The sequence below is a fragment of the Centropristis striata genome, chromosome 11 (genome assembly GCF_030273125.1).
Source record: "Centropristis striata isolate RG_2023a ecotype Rhode Island chromosome 11, C.striata_1.0, whole genome shotgun sequence".
NCBI classification, from domain to species: Eukaryota; Metazoa; Chordata; class Actinopteri; order Perciformes; family Serranidae; genus Centropristis; species Centropristis striata.
Window position 1 is genome coordinate 8944161 of NC_081527.1, and position 17499 is coordinate 8961659.

The 17499-nt window shown below is 36.4% G+C and overlaps 1 protein-coding gene across 2 annotated transcripts; it reads left to right on the forward strand.

Annotated features, from left to right (window-relative positions):
- The first annotated feature begins 189 nt into the window (after nucleotides 1-189).
- Nucleotides 190-7548, forward strand: ints15 (integrator complex subunit 15). 2 transcript variants are annotated; one of them, XM_059344734.1, is made up of 8 exons: nucleotides 190-326; nucleotides 1846-2046; nucleotides 2156-2377; nucleotides 2878-3043; nucleotides 3560-3837; nucleotides 4887-5124; nucleotides 6519-6558; nucleotides 7087-7548. In XM_059344734.1, exons 2-8 carry the CDS (start codon nucleotides 1852-1854, stop codon nucleotides 7319-7321), a joined length of 1374 nt encoding a protein of 457 aa, XP_059200717.1. In that variant the 5' UTR covers nucleotides 190-326; nucleotides 1846-1851; the 3' UTR covers nucleotides 7322-7548. The 2 variants fall into 2 exon arrangements, with proteins under 2 accessions (XP_059200717.1, XP_059200718.1); XM_059344735.1 differs by lacking the exons at nucleotides 6519-6558; nucleotides 7087-7548 and adding an exon at nucleotides 5317-5521.
- The last annotated feature ends 9951 nt before the right edge of the window (nucleotides 7549-17499 follow it).

A 17499-nucleotide genomic window follows, 5' to 3' on the forward strand; every position in this document is an offset into this window, starting at 1 on the left:
TCCCATGTTATTTCAAAGGCATTCGTTTTGGAGTGCAGAAGACAGGTATTCCATTATTTTCCTATGCCACTTTATGGTCTTTAAAAAAAATAAATTCTGGTTTGTGATGTACCAGGTGCAGAAATACTTGATGGCTAACAACAAATGTTGTTGACATTTACCAAACAGCACGTGCACACTGACTTCGCTTAAAACGTCAGCCGCGTTAGTTTTATCCCTCAGAGGTTTCCGTAGCAGCAGGAAGTGGTCCCGTCGTCGCTCAGAGACCGTTCACTTGTCTCATCGTCGGCACATTTATTAAGTATATTAAGAGCTTTTTTGAAGAGGTAAGACATTAACTTTAAACACGTGTGTTTTCTTGAGAGTGCTGTGGCGATGATTAACGCATGTGAGGTTTGTTGCGGACTACAAAACTGGCTTTTTTTTTTTTTAGCTAACCTTGCTAACACTAGCTGTAGCAGGCTGGAGGAGCTGCTGCCCCTGAAAAGTCTTTACTCACAGCTGTGAACACACAGTTTGCAACACAGATATGTTGAAATGTAACACTAAAAGTCGACCATGTAATTACTAATGTTTTATCGGTGTTTTTTGTATCTTTAGTGTGTGGACAAGTTAACATAGGGACAGTGCATTGTTGTGCTAGAGCGAGATGTACAGTCATGGAAAAATGATTAGACCATTGTTTTCTTCAATTTCTTCTTCATTTTAATGTCTGGTACAGCTAAAGGTACATGTATTTGGACAAATATAATAATAACAACAAAAATAGCTAGTTAGAGTTTAATTTAAGAGATGATATCTAGACATTTTCCATGGTTTTCTTGATAATGATTTTGGTTATTGAGTGATTTTTATTTTCCTTTGTATGATGAAGTTGTGAAAACAACAAGGCACCAGTTCCTGTCCTTTCAGTCTTGTCCCTCTCAGACAAAAGGAGAAATCTTACTGTGTGCAAGCATGGAAATGATGTTACCTGACAAAAACATTATTTTAGTTTTAGTTAATTTGAGAGCTGAGATCTGGCCATTATCCATGGTTTTCTTGATAATGATTTTGGTTATTATCAATAAAACCATGGGAATGTCTAGATATCAGCTCTTGAATTAAACTCTTGTGAGCTATTTTTGTTATCATTATATTTGTCCAAACAAATGTACCTTTAGTTGTACCAGGCATGAAATTGAAGAAAACAAGGGTGGTCTAATAACTTTTTCCATGACTGTATATATATATATATATATGTGTGTGTGTGTGTGTGTGTGTATATCACAATATAGCATTCTTTGTGGTCATTTCATAAATAAGTCTATATCAAAATGGTAAAGCCTATTTTTGTATTTTTTTTTTCATTTTGTTAAGAAATTTAGTGTAAAAAAAAAGCACAAGTCCAATTACATATATGAAAAATAATATTTCCAGCTATACACTGATTATTTTGATATGTATGCACATCAGATTTTTTGAGAAATGTGAGTTTGTATATGCTTATCAATTGAAATGACATAACTGTGTAACACAATATCTCAATATATGATTCATCATGATACGATCCCATTGAAAGATAATAATTTATCATATTTAATTATCACCAGGCCGTTTTTACTGTATACAGTCTATAGGAGTTCCTGCAGGAAGTCAAAGCCTACAGGATATCAGGATACAACATAATTCCGATGCTGCTAAAATTGAATGCTGAATGATCACAATTACTTATGAATTTAAATAACTAATTCATTTCAACAGTTAAAACAGCTTTTTTTGAAACACATCACTATTGAACCATCAACACATTTGACTTGTAGTGAAAGTTTTAATGATGTCAACTGTTGTGTGTGTCTCGATCAGGTGGTGATGGGTGACATTCGTCAGTCGTTGCTGCCTCGGGATGTGCTGAGTGCAGCCAAAGAGCTGCTGTATCACCTGGACATCTACATCTGTAACCTGGTGCAGTCAGGGAGGCAGCCTCCTCAGGTCGACTCCAAAACCCAGGAGCTGGTGGAGGAGTTCATCCTGCATGCACCTAAGGACAGAAACACCCCAGGCAGGGTAAGGCGTGAGCCTCAAATCCTTGTACAATATACAGTCCATTAACACACATACACACACGGACAGCTAATTAATTCTGTCTTTGTCTTTGTCTTTGTTTTTCTTTCAGAGGATGAGTGCTCTCCAGGAGCTCCAGCTCTTGGAGATCATGTGCAGCTGTTTCCAGGAACAGAGCCGCGACACTGTCCGTCAGCTTATGTTTTCCGCTCTCTTTAGTCTCCAAGGCAACCAGGCAGATGAAAGCCGCATGGCGTTGTTAGGCAAGCTTGTCTCCATGGCAATCGCCGTGGGCAGGGTTCCAATTTTGGAATGTGCTGCTACCTGGTTACAGGTGAGGGTTTGAACACTCTTACATTCTTAAAGGCACAGTTCTGATTTTATGAACTGGGGTTGTATGAGGTACTTAACCAAAGTCAGTGTATTACCTACAGAACATGGCAGACAGCATGCCCGCAGTACTTTTTAAAATTGGTATTTTGTAATATTCCAAGTTTTTGAGACACTGAATTTTAGGTCATCATTAAATGTAAGCCATAATCATTATAATTAGAAGAAATTAAATAAATTAAGACATGAAATGTTTCATTCTGTGTGAAATGGATCTATATAATGTGTTATTTCCACTTTTTGAATTGAATTACTGACATAAATAAACTTTTCTTTGATATTCTAATTTATTGAGATGCACCTGTACACTGACGATGGATTAGCACCTCATACAACCCCACTTAGAACAATCAAACTGTGTTTTTGTGTGTGTGTTTTTAAATGTGAGTTTAAGCATTTGAGTGTGATGCTAGACTACTTATGTGTGTGTGTGTCATATTGCAGAGAACCCACCGCGTGTACTGCGTGCGCCTGGCTCAGGTGTTAGTAGACGACTACTGTAGTATGTTGCCGGGCTCGGGGCCCACCCTGCAGAACATCCACAGCGCCAGCCCACGCTTCTGCTGCCAGTTCATCACTGCTGTCACCACCCTCTACGACCTCACCACAGGTGAGATTACACAAGGTTTAAAAAACTGGAAACAGTAAAAATTTAATAGGATTATTACAGATAGACTGTAATAAACAATTAGACCACCCTTGTTTTCTTAAATTTCTTGTTCATTTTAATGCCTGGTACAACTAAAGGTACATTTGTTTGCACAAATATAATGATAACAAAAATAGCTCATAAGAGTTTAATTTAAGAGCTGATATCTAGACATTTTCCATGGTTTTCTTGATAATAATATAATAATAATATATAAAATCATTATCAAGAAAATACACGGAAAATGTCTAGATATCAGCTCTTAAATTAAACTCTTATGAGCTATTTTTGTTGCATTAAAATGAACAAGAAATTGAAGACAACAAGGGTGGTCTGATAATTTTTTCCATGACTGTATTGAAAAAGCGGTTTGACCTGGAAACGTGTTTTGTTGGAGGGTTAAAAATGTTTATTCCCTGGAACATTTTCTTGCCTTTTTGTGCAACAAAATATTTGTGTGTGTGTGTGTTTTTTCAGAGGAGCTCACCCCTCCTTTAGAACTCCTCCAGATGATTGTGTCGTGGATCCAAGATGACCCTCGTCTCGTCCTAATCAACTTCCTGAACACGCCCCTCTCCGGCAACCAGCCTATCAGCTCACTGGATGTCACACCATTAGGAGGGTTGGTGCGCTGGTGTGTCAAAGCCCCCCTGGCCTACAGGGGAGACAAGAAGCAAGCATTAACCAATGGCACCACTGAGAGTGAGCCAGAGGTGGGGCCTCTGTTCTCTGCTCTCCATCTGAGTGTCCTACAGGTGTGTGTTTACATACATTTACCTAGAGAATCCAGTTTTACGCAGTATACTGCCCTACAAAGTCTAACTGCAGTAACTACACAAAGGGCAAAACTGAGAAAAACTGCTGTAAAGGTTTTTAACGTTTTTTACCTGGCCAGCCAAACAGGTTATACGTAGGCACTTATATGACACTTTTTTCTACATGTATTGATGATGTAATTTTTATGCTTAAAGATCATGATGATTTATTTGACCTTTGACCCCAAAAATGTAGTTACTCCACTCTGATTTAGCTGTGAAAGGTTCTTATAGTAATGCATAAACAGAGTGCAGTACCTTTAATGTTATTGTCTTGTTTCAGCTTATATATTTTGTTTTCAGTGAATAAACATTTTCAAATTGATTTTGTTATAAACTGTATTCAAAGATTTGCATATTTTAGACTTAATATTATAAAGTAAATTTTATCTCACTTTTTTACTAAATCACGATCTAGATAATAGATACTAGATACTAGATAATAATTTCCCTATCAAATAAACTTATAATTTCTATTATTACTGTCTTCACTATTCAACATAATGAAGAAATACAAGGCTACTCTGTATCACAGTCAAAGTGAACTTACTGCAGTCTGCTTTGGTTTTATGTTTAAATTTGAATCCAAATCGGACGGTAGTAAGTGCAATTACTGCTTCAGATTTGAGTTGGATTTCGTTACTGCAATTTTTATATCATTATTTCTCTAAAATGAAGCAAAATTGAAATCTAAACCTTTGTCACAAGACAAAACAGACATCAAGGAGTTCATTTTTAATTATAACTTGATTTCAACCAAAAATGTAGTTACTGCAGTTAGGCTTTGTAGGGCAGTAAAATCTCTTCAAACTAGAGTTGTTCCGATTCCGATACCAGTATCGGTATTGCGGTAAATTGCTCCGATACTGCCAAAATTCTGGCATTGTGGCATTGGCATTCTGGAGGGAAAAAATGGTATCGGAACATCTCTACTTCAAACATACGCAGTGAAAATAACCAAACGATTTGCTGTCTCCTGCCACATTTAGGTCCTCATGCTGTTACCCAACATACTGAATGAGAAGGGGCTCTTCGGTCGCCTGGCGCTGCTCCAGATGGAGTCCCTGGCCGCACTGACCTCAGACCTCTCCAGGCTGTTGGACCAGGCCGACAAACATACACACACGTCGTCCACAGACACGCGGGTGCTGTCTCAGCTGACCCTGGACCGGCTGGCACAGGCCCTGCAGGTGGCCATGGCCAATGGAGCGCTGCTCTGCTCCAGAGGTAAGAGTGAGAAAGGAGAGATGAATGAGGGGCTGAAGTGGAGCTAGAGAAATTAGGTTCACAACGCAAGTTCTTACCTTGTCATAGTTTACCATAAGGGCAGAAATAGCTGAATTATTTGGCCTGAGACTGCAAACTAATCTGACTAAATTGCATATCAAGCTCAGTGCATGTTTCTCTTTGTCCTGTCAGTTTCTACTGTGCTGCCTACAAAAGACAATGAAATACTGAAAGCTTACAAAGCTACATATATGCAATAACAAACACTTATACAGTAAAATACAAGCAGTAAAATACGACTATTTTCTTTCTAATATCCATGTTGTTTGTAATTGAGAATGTCATAATATTATCACACTTAAAGTTGGAATCTGTTACTTTCAAATTACAAATTGTCAATATATTTTTCAGCTTTTATTTATCCAAAACTTGTCTGGGCATGCCTTGTTCTTTTGTGGTGGATTCTCATACAACAAATAGGGACTTTTATAATAGTTGGAAAGTCCCTACTGTGCATCATTGAGGGCTTATCAGGTCGCACCTGTCCTGGTTAACGGATAATGTTCTTTCAAAACACAGGGTCTGTACAAAGTCTTGAAAGGAAATACTTATCGTAAACCTTAACTGTTATCTTTTCAAAGTAAGAAAGAAAAGAAAATGCTTCAATTTGGAAATACTCCTTGAAAAACGCCTGGTTTTCAACAGAATCTGGTGTTTCATCCACACGGATGCTCATGCAAAGCAAAAATCTTTTTGATAATCAAATGAAATGTTCCCATCATCATATTTGTTTGTTCTCTCTCGGCGTCTCACACAAGACGAGCTGAGCTAGCTGTAGTTATGGTCCTCTGTTGATCCCTTACTCTGAAAACTAGCCAGCATTGAATAACCATGACAAAAATATACAATCAAAGCTAATATAAACAATTCTAATATACAGTGATAGCTGTCTTTTTCACATGCATTTATAGTCGCAGTTCAGATGTGATGATAAAAATGGATTTTTTGTTTATCTTAAAATAGCTTGAATATTGCTCTTGAAAAGCTGTAATAAGCCTGACAACAGAACATGTATACCTTAAGCTACACAGTTCATGCTCTGTATTTTCATGAAAAAAAATGAAGCATAATCTTCACAGCATTACGGTTTCCTAGCTGGTGCATTTTCCAGTTTAACAGGAACTGAAACTGAAATGAAGGTCAGGCTGGAGACCATAACCTTTTACAACATCTCCACCCTCCGAGCTGCAGAACTGCTTAGGGCAAAGTGTGAAATGTTTCACATTTGACTCATCAAGTAACGGACTAACTGTTTTGATCTCTCGTCATCTGGATTGTCCCAACATGCTGTGGTGATGTTTGAGTGCTTATTTCCTGCTCTCTTGTCTCTGCAGAGGACTTGAGAGCCATCTGTTCCCGCCTGCCACACAACAAGTAAGAACCAATCACTGTCCATCGCCTATTTACCTGGTAACCATTTCCACAGTTACCTGGTTTCAGCTAGAACCATACACAACAAACACAGTGAGATGAATAGACTGAGAATTTTCTCTGATTGGACAAAACAATTCTTGATTTAATTTTATTTTGTGGACACAAAATGCAGTTAGACAGTTAAATGGCAATATATTGTATCGCAATACTCACTGTATCGAAAAATGCTTAAAATTGCAATAATATCGTATTGTGACTCAAGTATTGGGATAAAATCGTATCGTAGGGCCTCTAAATATTGATTAAATTGAATGTTTTGAGACCCCAAAAACTGTGCCAAATAAAATATCTCCGCCTGCACAGAGGAAAAAACCAAATCCTTACTCTGTGATGCAGATTAGTGGAATATTAAACGTTTTAAAGTCTTGATGAGTGCTCTTTGTTATTGTGATGTGATTGTATTTGAAGTTTTCTTCTCCTCTTCCTTCTCTCTTCTCATTTGTGTTTCTTGTGTACTTGTATCCCCAGTTTGCTCCAGTTGGTGTTGTCTGGCCCGGTGATGTACTACAACAACATCCACACTCCTCCGATGGCCTTCAGTCCGCACGCAGCTCATTCCCCCATCGCCTCTCACCCCACACACCCCACACACACCCCACACACCCCACACACACCTCTAGCCGCCCATCCCTCCTCTCACCCTCAGTACCCCGCTCAGCCCTTCATGACGGGCATGCCGTTCCCCTTCCGACCCAGCCACTAAAACAAATAAAAGTGTCTGCAGATGTGAAGTTGTGTGTTTGTGTGCGTGTGTGTATGTTAGGTAATGAGTGTTGTCTGTTTGTTGCAGTGCATGAATGAATGAATGAATGAATGAATGAATGAATGCATGTGTGAGTGATGCATTATGTTGTTAATGAGCAGATTTGCTTCAGCTGAAAGTCTGTTTGGTTAACATGTTTGTCCAATAAATATTTTTTTACCTCACAATGATGTTGTTCTTTATACCGACCACTAGTGGTCACTGTTGTCACCCACAGCTGCAAATACAGCACAGCAGCTTCCAACGGTCATGGCCTTCAGGGCTTTATTTGAATTTTAAGAACAAAATGACATGGAAAGAGAGCTCTGCTGCAGGTATAATCATTTTATGCCCTTTATGTGCATTTTACAAATGAAGAATAAAATAATAAACATCAGCACTGTATACTCAGTAAAAGTAATTGCTAACTAACTAACTAATAAATAAAAATAAAATACCTATATAGTACTGTGTGTTCGGTGTCAGTCCACTGCTGGTCAATTAAATAAAAATAATTCAATAAATAGTAAGTTGATGACTATTTAAGCAAAGAAATTGCTAAGTAGTACCGTATGTTCAGTATCAGTCAATTCCTGGTGACTTTATTTTATTTTTTTAATCAATAAATACTAAGTTTGTTCAGCATTGTTCAATTAATGTCCATTAAAATAAATATATTAGAATAAATCACTCAATAGAAAATTGTTAAGCATCAGTCAATTGCTGTCCATTTAAATAAAGAAAAATTACTTGTTCTATAAAAAATGTTTTCATACCAGTGCATGTCAGAAAACTTTCTCAAATGTTCTCAAATGTGGAAAAATGTATTGTTTGCATGGTTAGAATAAACCTTAGAATAAGCTGCTTTTATAAAAAGCACCAAGCTGAACTCCTGCATTTAAATACAATAAAATGGAATAAACAGGAGATACAGAAAGGCTCTGGCGTGATTAGACCCACCACCAGAAGCTACATGACGCATTCTGGCACAAAAAAGCACAAATATCTAAAGGTGATCGTTCACCTCTGTCCCAAACCAACTTGTGTCATTACGTAACCAAAGATGTCAGAGTCTTTTGGAGCCAAGCCCAGTGTGCATAAGTTTTGCCCTGTTCCTAAACAGATAACATATCATTCTTCTGCAGCACGCCAAAAAAAGTAAAAAAAAAAAAAATGTTCAGCCCTCCTCAGGACCTCAGATCCCCTCATCCTGGATGAGAATTGCATCATCCAAAGACACCATTACTGACTACTACTACTACACTTTTTACAGGTGCATCTCAATAAATTAGAATATCATAGAAAAGTTTGTTTATATCAGTAATTCAATTCAAAAAGTGGAAACAACACATTGTACAGATCCATTACACACAGAATAAAACATTTCATGTCTTAATTTATTACATTTCTTCTTCTAATAATAATTATGTCTTACATTTAATGAAGACCTAAAATTCAGTGTCTCAAAATAATAATAATAATAATAATAATACAAAAGAGCAATTTTAAAAAGTATGTTTAATATGGAAATGTCGGCCTCTGAAAAGTATGTCCATCTAAATGACTCAATACTTGGTTGGGGCTGTTTGACTTGAACTACTGGAAATTGACTTTTCCATCATATTCTAATTTATTGAGCTGCACCTGTATACTTGTATAGTTGTGTGGTAGTTTGGTTTGAGGAAAAATATGTGGACATGCATGATGTGTGCATCCCTCATTATTTAACCTCACTTCCTCATAACCTTCATGAATGTTCTATTGTGCTGAGAAGGAAAAAGAGCACATTGAGGGATGTCATTGTGTGCCTCTATTCAGTATTGTTGCTTTACATAGCAGTCACTACTTCCTTATCTGTGTTACTTATGTCTAACAAAGGTGCAGCTGTTTTTTTAAAAACCTGCTGGAAGACAAGTTAAGTCTCAGATCACCTACATGACATCGTCTACATGTTGCAGCACTTTGGATTCCAGCTGTCCCCTCTTATTGTATCTCACCAGTGTACGGTGTTAGATTATACTGTGTCCACACACTGAAGATTGTACTGTCAGTCTGTGGGCTTCCCCCCCTGCAGAGATCATGGGTGGGACAGAGATAAGGATATCTTTTCTGGGAAAGTGATGCATTACTGTTAGGCTGGTGGAAGGCGACAGCTGATAATATTCGAGTGAAAAAGGCCAGATCGAAGAGAGGGAGTGTGTGTGTTCATATTTCATAAATCATACAGGAGCTGTTCGTTTGACACAGGCTCAATCAGGCTTCTCAAATCTGTCCACTGGTGTCTTTATTTAGTATTTACATGTTCAAATGAATCAATCAGTCAAACAATCAGACTTTATTTGTATAGCACTTTTCAACACTAAGTGCTTGACATAAAAAAGGGAAATAATAATAATAATAATAATAATAATAATAATAATAATAATAATAACCTGCCCTGGAGGCAGGTTAGAAATTAATTAGATAAAATAAATAAATATAAACTAAGGTAAGATAAAATTAAAAAAACAACAACAAAAGTAAGTCAGTAATAATAATAATAATAATAATAATAATAATAATAATAATAATAATAATAATGATAATAATAACCTGTCCTGGACGCAGGTTAGGAATTAATAAAAAAAATAAAAATAAATAAAGTAAGGTCAAATAAAATTAAAAAAAAACAACAACAAAAGTTAGTCAGTAATAATAATGATAATACTAACAACAACAACAACAACAACAACAACAACAACAACAATAAAAAGTAATAAAGCTAGATAAAAAAGATGAAAATAATAAATAAATAGTTAAAAAGTAAAGCATGATAAAATATATATCTAAAATAGACTAATAAATAATAGCAAATAAATAAAAGAGAAGATGTTGTAACACTGGGATGCATGAGCAGAAAAGTATTTAAAAATGGTTCAAGTAAAAGCCAAATTAAAAAGTTAAGTCTTAAGTTTGATCTTCAAAATGATCTTTTACCTTCAACCTAATACAAAACTTATACTCTCCCGTGGCTTTTATATGTGAGCAAAAGCTCTGCTGCACCTTGTATTATTAACTATTCATCTCAAGTTAGAAAACTGCTTCGTCAGTGTACCTTGACACCAAACGTGCTGGACAGAGCTGGTTTTGTTCGTGCATGGTTTGGGTTTCAGGAGAAATCTTGGTAATGGTTGGTCCACGTCCCCCTTGCAGGTGTGCGTTGTGTTTGCGTAGGACTGTCTGTGGCTGCAGCTGCAAAATCATGGTTTCCTGTAGGAAAAAGAAACACTCTGAAGGCTACACACACCAAATCTGATTCCCTAGTAACTCAATTCCCAGTGCTAACCATAAACCAGATGGGTGAACCTTCATTTTATGAGTCTGTCTGAATTAAAATAAATGCAAGTTATTTGCCTGTGAGTATCTGTTCTGCTTTGACTGTCACATATGGTGCTTGAAATAACACAAAGCAGAAATAGAAAAGGTATAAACTGTTTTTTAATACCTTCTTCCTCTCTGTGGTGTGATTTGGGACACCAAGATTAAACTTCCTCTGCCATCAACCACCTGCAGTTTTAGATTGAACACAGCATCTTGTGATTTGAAAGTAAAAATGAATCCTTCAAACCTTCATTAGAGAAGGCGAAGAATAAAAACAAATCTCTTTCACCTGGCTTTTGGGGATCATGTCATTGACAGTAAACTGTAAGTGAATGTGTACACAGTATAAGATATCATTAACAGGCTTGTTTTGTCACATCCCACAAGAAAGGACTTTATCCATAAAGGATTCCAGCAGTGGTTGCTGTGAGACCACCCTCATTTTAATGTTCTCAAACAAAGGATCACCGCCACTGTGTTTACATCCTGCAAAGACTGATCCTATCATTGACTTTGCTTCATAACAAACATGTCAATGTTATTTTAATGGGATTAAACAGCATTATGGGAAACGGAAGAGGTTTCCCTCTCATACAGGTGAACTAGCTCCTGTTAAAATATAGTATTACAGCTCATTAATATAAAAAAAGTATATATACAGTACTGTGCAAAAGTCTTAGGCTGGTGGAGTAAAATAAGAATGCTTTCAAAAATAGAAATGTTAATAGTTTATTTTTATTAATTAACAAAATGCAAAGTGAGTGAACAGAATAACAATCTAAATCAAATCAATATTTGCTGTGACCACCCTTTCCCTTCACACCAGCATCAATTATTCTCGGCATTCTTTCACACCTGCCTAAGACTTCTGCACAGCACTGTATATATGAAGTTAAGATCAGAGATAAATACAACAACATACAAGTGGGGGATGGTTGGTAGAGCGGGTTACCCACCGGTCGGAGGGTTGGTGGTTCGATCCCTGACCATGGCAGCCTACATGTTGAAGTATCCTTGAGCAAGATACTGAACCCCAAATTGCTCCCGATGCTGCGTTCATCGGTGTGAGAATGAATTCCCAATGGTGGCAGGTGGCACCTTTTAGGGTAGCCTCTGCCACCAGTATGAATGTGTGTGTGAAAGGGTGAATCAGCGCAGTCTGTAGAGTAAAGTGCTTTGAGTGGTCGCAAAGCGACTAGAAAATCGACATATAAGTGCAGGTCCATTTACCATTTACCATTACAAGTAGGAGTGAAATTGCAAAAAAACATCAACAATAAAACAGCAATCCCAGACATAGTTATAAAGTAAAGGGACAAGTCAAAGTTTAACAATGAATAATTAACATGGTAATGGACTGGATGGTAAATGGACCTGCACTTATAATACGCTTTTCTATTCGATTTGCGACCAATCAAATCGCTTTACACGACAGACTGCGCTCATTCACCCGTTCACACACACATTCATACTGGTGGCAGGGGCTACCCTTAACGGTGCCACCATCAGGAACACAGCATCGGGAGCATTTTGGGGTTCAGTATCTTGCTCAAGGATACATCGACATGTTGGCTGCCACGATCAGGGATCGAACCACCAACCCTCCGTTCAGTGGACAACCTGCTCTACCAACCGAGCCACATTGCATTACATTGTATGAGGGTACCTAATAAACTGGATGCTGTATTATTCTCTGAACCACAATGCCAACCTGCTATGGAACAACTCCATTCTGTTTTTTTTGCAGATATTAACTTTGGAGGAAGTCATGAACTCATCTGCAGTTCCTCAGTGATGTTAATAGTTGACAGTAAAATTGAATGTGTCTGTCCTACAACATGGAAAACTCCTAATTAGTTGGTTACCTGTTAACATATAAAAACCAATATTTTTGTCTGTGTTTCTGCTTCAGACTGCAACCAACAGTTAAATGATTATGTCAAACTTAACTCAGGAAGTGTGGGAAGGAAGGAAGGAAGGTGTTGCATGAGGTGTTTCTTCATCATTTCAGCACAGTGGTTTGGTCTTGCAGCCTCCTGTCTCCTACTGTGTCTTAAAAAGAAGTCCAGATATTTCCAGTGAAAGCTCAGAACTACATTCACCTTGCATGATTATTATTATTTCTGAGAAAATATTTCCTGTACTGTTTTCAGTTGGAGTACTGTTACAGGCCCATAAGCTCTTAGATATTGTGTAAATCTGTCAGCTTGCTGTGCAGGTCACCTCTCACATATCTGTCTCAGAGTTAACTGTTCAGCCAAACAACACAGGCTGAGGCATTATTACCTGCTGCTTGACACCAGACACATCAGAGTGTCAAATAATGATTAAACTGAAAAAAGAGACAATTCAACCTGCCTACAGTCTCTGTGGGGACTTTACATTCTTGGCCTGCAGTCGTAGGGAACTACAACAACGACTTGCTGTGAAAAATGCCGTTGAACTTTCACAACTCTAAATCCTCGACTGTGAGACCGCTGAGGACAGAAATAAATTCCCTTCATGTCTACTGTTTTGTTTCGCAAGAGATATACAGTAACTCTGTTAGTGTAATCTCAGGCATGTTCTACAAACCAGTGGACTTTAAGGTGACTGGATATAGCTACCTGGAAAGTATAATATAATATAATATAATATAATATAATATAATATAATATAATATAATAATATAATATATTTTATTGATGTTCATACTAATACAGGTGCATCTGAATAAATTAGAATATCATAGAAAAGTTTATTTATGTCAGTAATGCAATTCCAAAAGTGGAAATAACACATTATATAGATCAATTACACACAGAATAAAACATTTCATTTCTTAATTTATTTGTTTATTTCTAATGATAATAACTATGGCTTACATTTAATGAAGACCTAAAATTCAGTGTCTCAAAAATATTGTAATATGACAAAAGACCAATTTTAAAAAGTATGTTTAATATGGAAATGTTGGCCTCTAAAAAGTATGTCCATCTATATGACTCAATACTTGGTTGGGGCTGTTTGACTTGAACTACTGGAAATTTACATTTCCCATCATATTCTAATTTATTGAGATGCACCTGTACATGCAACAACTTATTTAACTTATTTAACATGCTAAAAGATATTTTATCCAATGTGCAATATGTGTTAAAAAATGCAAAGTAGGCCTACTTCCAGGAAACAAACAAACACCAAAAATAATATATTAATAATAAATGCCAAATAGCAGAAATGTATGTATATAATGCGTATATAATGTATGTGTCTATATGTCTTATTTTTTTATATTCATTATTCTGTTTTCTATATCTATGTGTCTGTATCTTGAGCTGCTGTGACGACTAAATTTCCCCACTGTGGGATGAATAAAATCATATCTTATCTTATCTTATATATACAGTCATGGAAAAAATAATTAGATAATGATTTTGGTTATTATCAAGAAAACCATGGAAAATGGCTAGATATCAGCTCATAAATTAAACTCTTATGAGCTATTTTTGTTGTTATCATTATATTTGTCCAAACAAATGTACCTTTAGTTGTAGCAGGAATTGAAATGAGCAAGAAATTGAAGAAAAAAATGATCTAATATTTTTTTCCATGACTGTATCTTCATATTATATAATTTAATGTAACACAAAATAGTGATGGACACTGACCCGAAATGTGGGAAAATGACACTGTGGGAAAATTATTAAAACCTGAGCTAAGAGCTCGTAATGACTGGTTTGCACAAAATATACATTAGCAGCCTGGCACCAGGTGTAAACATGTAATTACTGCAGGTACCCAAAAGAGCAATTACAGGGACAATAACACGACCTCACTAAGGCTGTTTTGCTTCAAGAATCAATAATTACAAGTGATGGTAAACAAATGGGATTGCAAAACCAGCTATGAAAAAATAAAAAAACTGCCCATGTTTACAAAGATTTACTAATAATTTACCACCAGTGGCGTCTGCTTTTGCTTCTGCCCACCACAATGCCCAATCCCAGGAGCTGTTGATTTGTCAACCCTGTCTGTATGGACATAACAGTGAGTGATATAATAACCAAACTATTGATATTGGCTTAAATTAAAGCTGTTGAAATAGGAGTTGTGTGTTTTTCTGTTAAAGGCCAATCAAACCTCTGTCTTTACTAGGGTTGGCTTCAAAAACAAGGTGGAACAGAGCATTTCTTAGTGTTGCACTTAAGCTTAAATTCTACAAAACTACACTGTAACAGATTGCTGTAAGAAAACAGCCAAATTGTGAGAGTAACATTCTGTTTTCCATTAAAAAGGTATTAAACTGTAGAAAACAATGCATTATGGGCAATATTTGTAGGTAGCTTGCAGTTTCCCATAAAATATATGATTTTCTATGTCTCTTCTTGTCCACATTTTAATGGCTGTATTTTACTTAATTAACTCATTCAGTATATGGTATATTAAAATTACTGAGGTTACAGTGAAGACATCGCTTAATTCGTAGTAATTAGCTTTCAGACAGTAATATGCTCTATTTACAAAAAATGACTGCATTGTGTACTGCAACAATATTGCAACTAGCTTCAGCACTATACTGTGTTTTAGTCTACTGCAAAAATCAATGAAGTGCAGGATTTTACCCTTTCAACCCTGCTGCCAGTATTTTACTGTCAACTCAAGGTGACAGTAAGATACAGGATCGTACTGTAATTCAGTATTTGGTTTTATCACAGTAACATACTGTAAAGTGAATAACAGTAGAGGAACTGTAAAATTAACATTAGAATGCTGGCAACCCTGCTGCCAGTATTTTACTGTTAATTTACAAGACAATTGTTTACAGTGTACATGACTTTATGTATATTAAAGGAGCTGAAATAGTCCCAGACAACCTAACTGGAAAAAATCAGTGTGTCTGACTTAGTCAGCACATTGATGACCAAACTAAATAGGCCTGCACTCACTTTTCTTTTCCTAGAGCTGATATTTTCACAGCTGCAGTGCAGGCTGCAGCATAAAGAAAAAAACTATTTTGTGGACTGCAAGGTCTGAAAAGTTCTCAGCACACTGGTGTTATGTTTGTTCTCGTTTCAAGGTGAGCTGCAGATGGAAGTCGCCGATTTGTCTGTGACACGGGGGGGTTATTCAAGGTAATCCATGACCGTGGTAAACACTGGGTTCCTTTCCAAATTAAATAACGAACGCTTTGTATGCAACATGAACTGTAAACATCTCATTATGTTCCTTTTGATTTACTTAATTTATCTCTCATGGTATGGCTATTATATTCCTATAGGCATTTTTGACTTTTTATTCCTCAGTAAAGCTGTCAAATACTAATGAAGTCCCATTTCTTCATTTGAAATAGTGAAGTAGATGTATTTAATAGCACAAAAACACTTCTACTTCTAACAATAGAACCCTAAACTCTTTACTGGTGACACGTTTGTAGCCATGAGGTAGCTTTGATGACACTGTTTTATTTTGTATAGACAAATGACGTTTTCAAGTGATGTTACCAACTTCTCCTGAGTGTTGTATGTACATATTTTTTGCAATTTGCAGGCCTACTGCCAGTCAAACATTTTCCTCATTACTTTAAACACAACACAAAAAAAGCACAAAAAGTCAATATATTGAGTTCAGAAAAAAACCTGTCGTGTCTACTTTTATATATCGAACTATAAGTCAATTTGGTAATTGTCGTGACAGGCCTAAGTTTTAGGGATCATTCACTCATTTGAACGTTTCTCTGTGGGGAAACGTATAATAAAAAGTACTATATTCAACATTAATTAGTTGCTTATTAGCATGCAAATAAGTAACATATTGGCTCTTAATTAGTCATTATTAAGTACTTATTAATGGCTTATTCTGCATGGCCTTATTATACAACCAGTAAGCCATTTACTAAGAGTTTTCCCTCAGTAACCTCAGAATTATTGCTTATTAGTAATAAGTAAGGAAGTTGTTGTACATGAGTTACAATCTTAATATGCTTTACTTTGTATGGACTTTATAAGTCTCTACATAGCGGTGAACGAAACCATGGAAACGGCAAGTAGCCACCTTCTCCAGACTTTTGACGTGACTGGTGGCTCCTTTTGGATGATTGGATTAGGATTGGTAGATTGTAATGTCAAATGTAATGTCAAAGGAACCACCTGCACATTACTTCTTCATGATGTGACAATATAAATGAAGCAACATTTAGCCTTGCCATCAGCTTCTCTCTAAAGTTTTGGCTTGAAACTCTATGCCAGATTTTTGATGATATTCAGCCAAGTAAAACTGGAGATATTGTCAAATATGTTGAGTATAAAATATTGAAGATATTATCCTAATTTTACCTGTTATATGTTATACAGCCTGTGCAACCTGTATTCATATTTGCAATAATTAAAATCCTGTGTTTTCAAACATAATTTTCAAGATCCGATTTTATGTTTCCTTAGTTTCTTTTGGGTTCAAAATTTTGATCAAGTAAGTCAAAGTTAAAAATTAATTATCAGAACATATAGGTGAGGTTGTGCTAAAAAAATTATACCAACATGGCATGGTATAGATTTTTCAAAAGATTTTTTAACTGATAGCCGAAGATTTCAGAGGGTTTAGTTGTACATCCCTGGCATTGGCCATATAACCTGTCAAAAACACTTGGAGTCTTCACCTAACCCACCTAACCAGGACGGCCATGATCTCGCGATGAGTCATGCATAATTTGGCGCGAGAACAAGCCAATCGGGAAGTGACGTAGCTACGCCTTCGTAGTAAGTGCCGTCCAATGGGAGAGGCCGGTCACGTTATATCTGGAA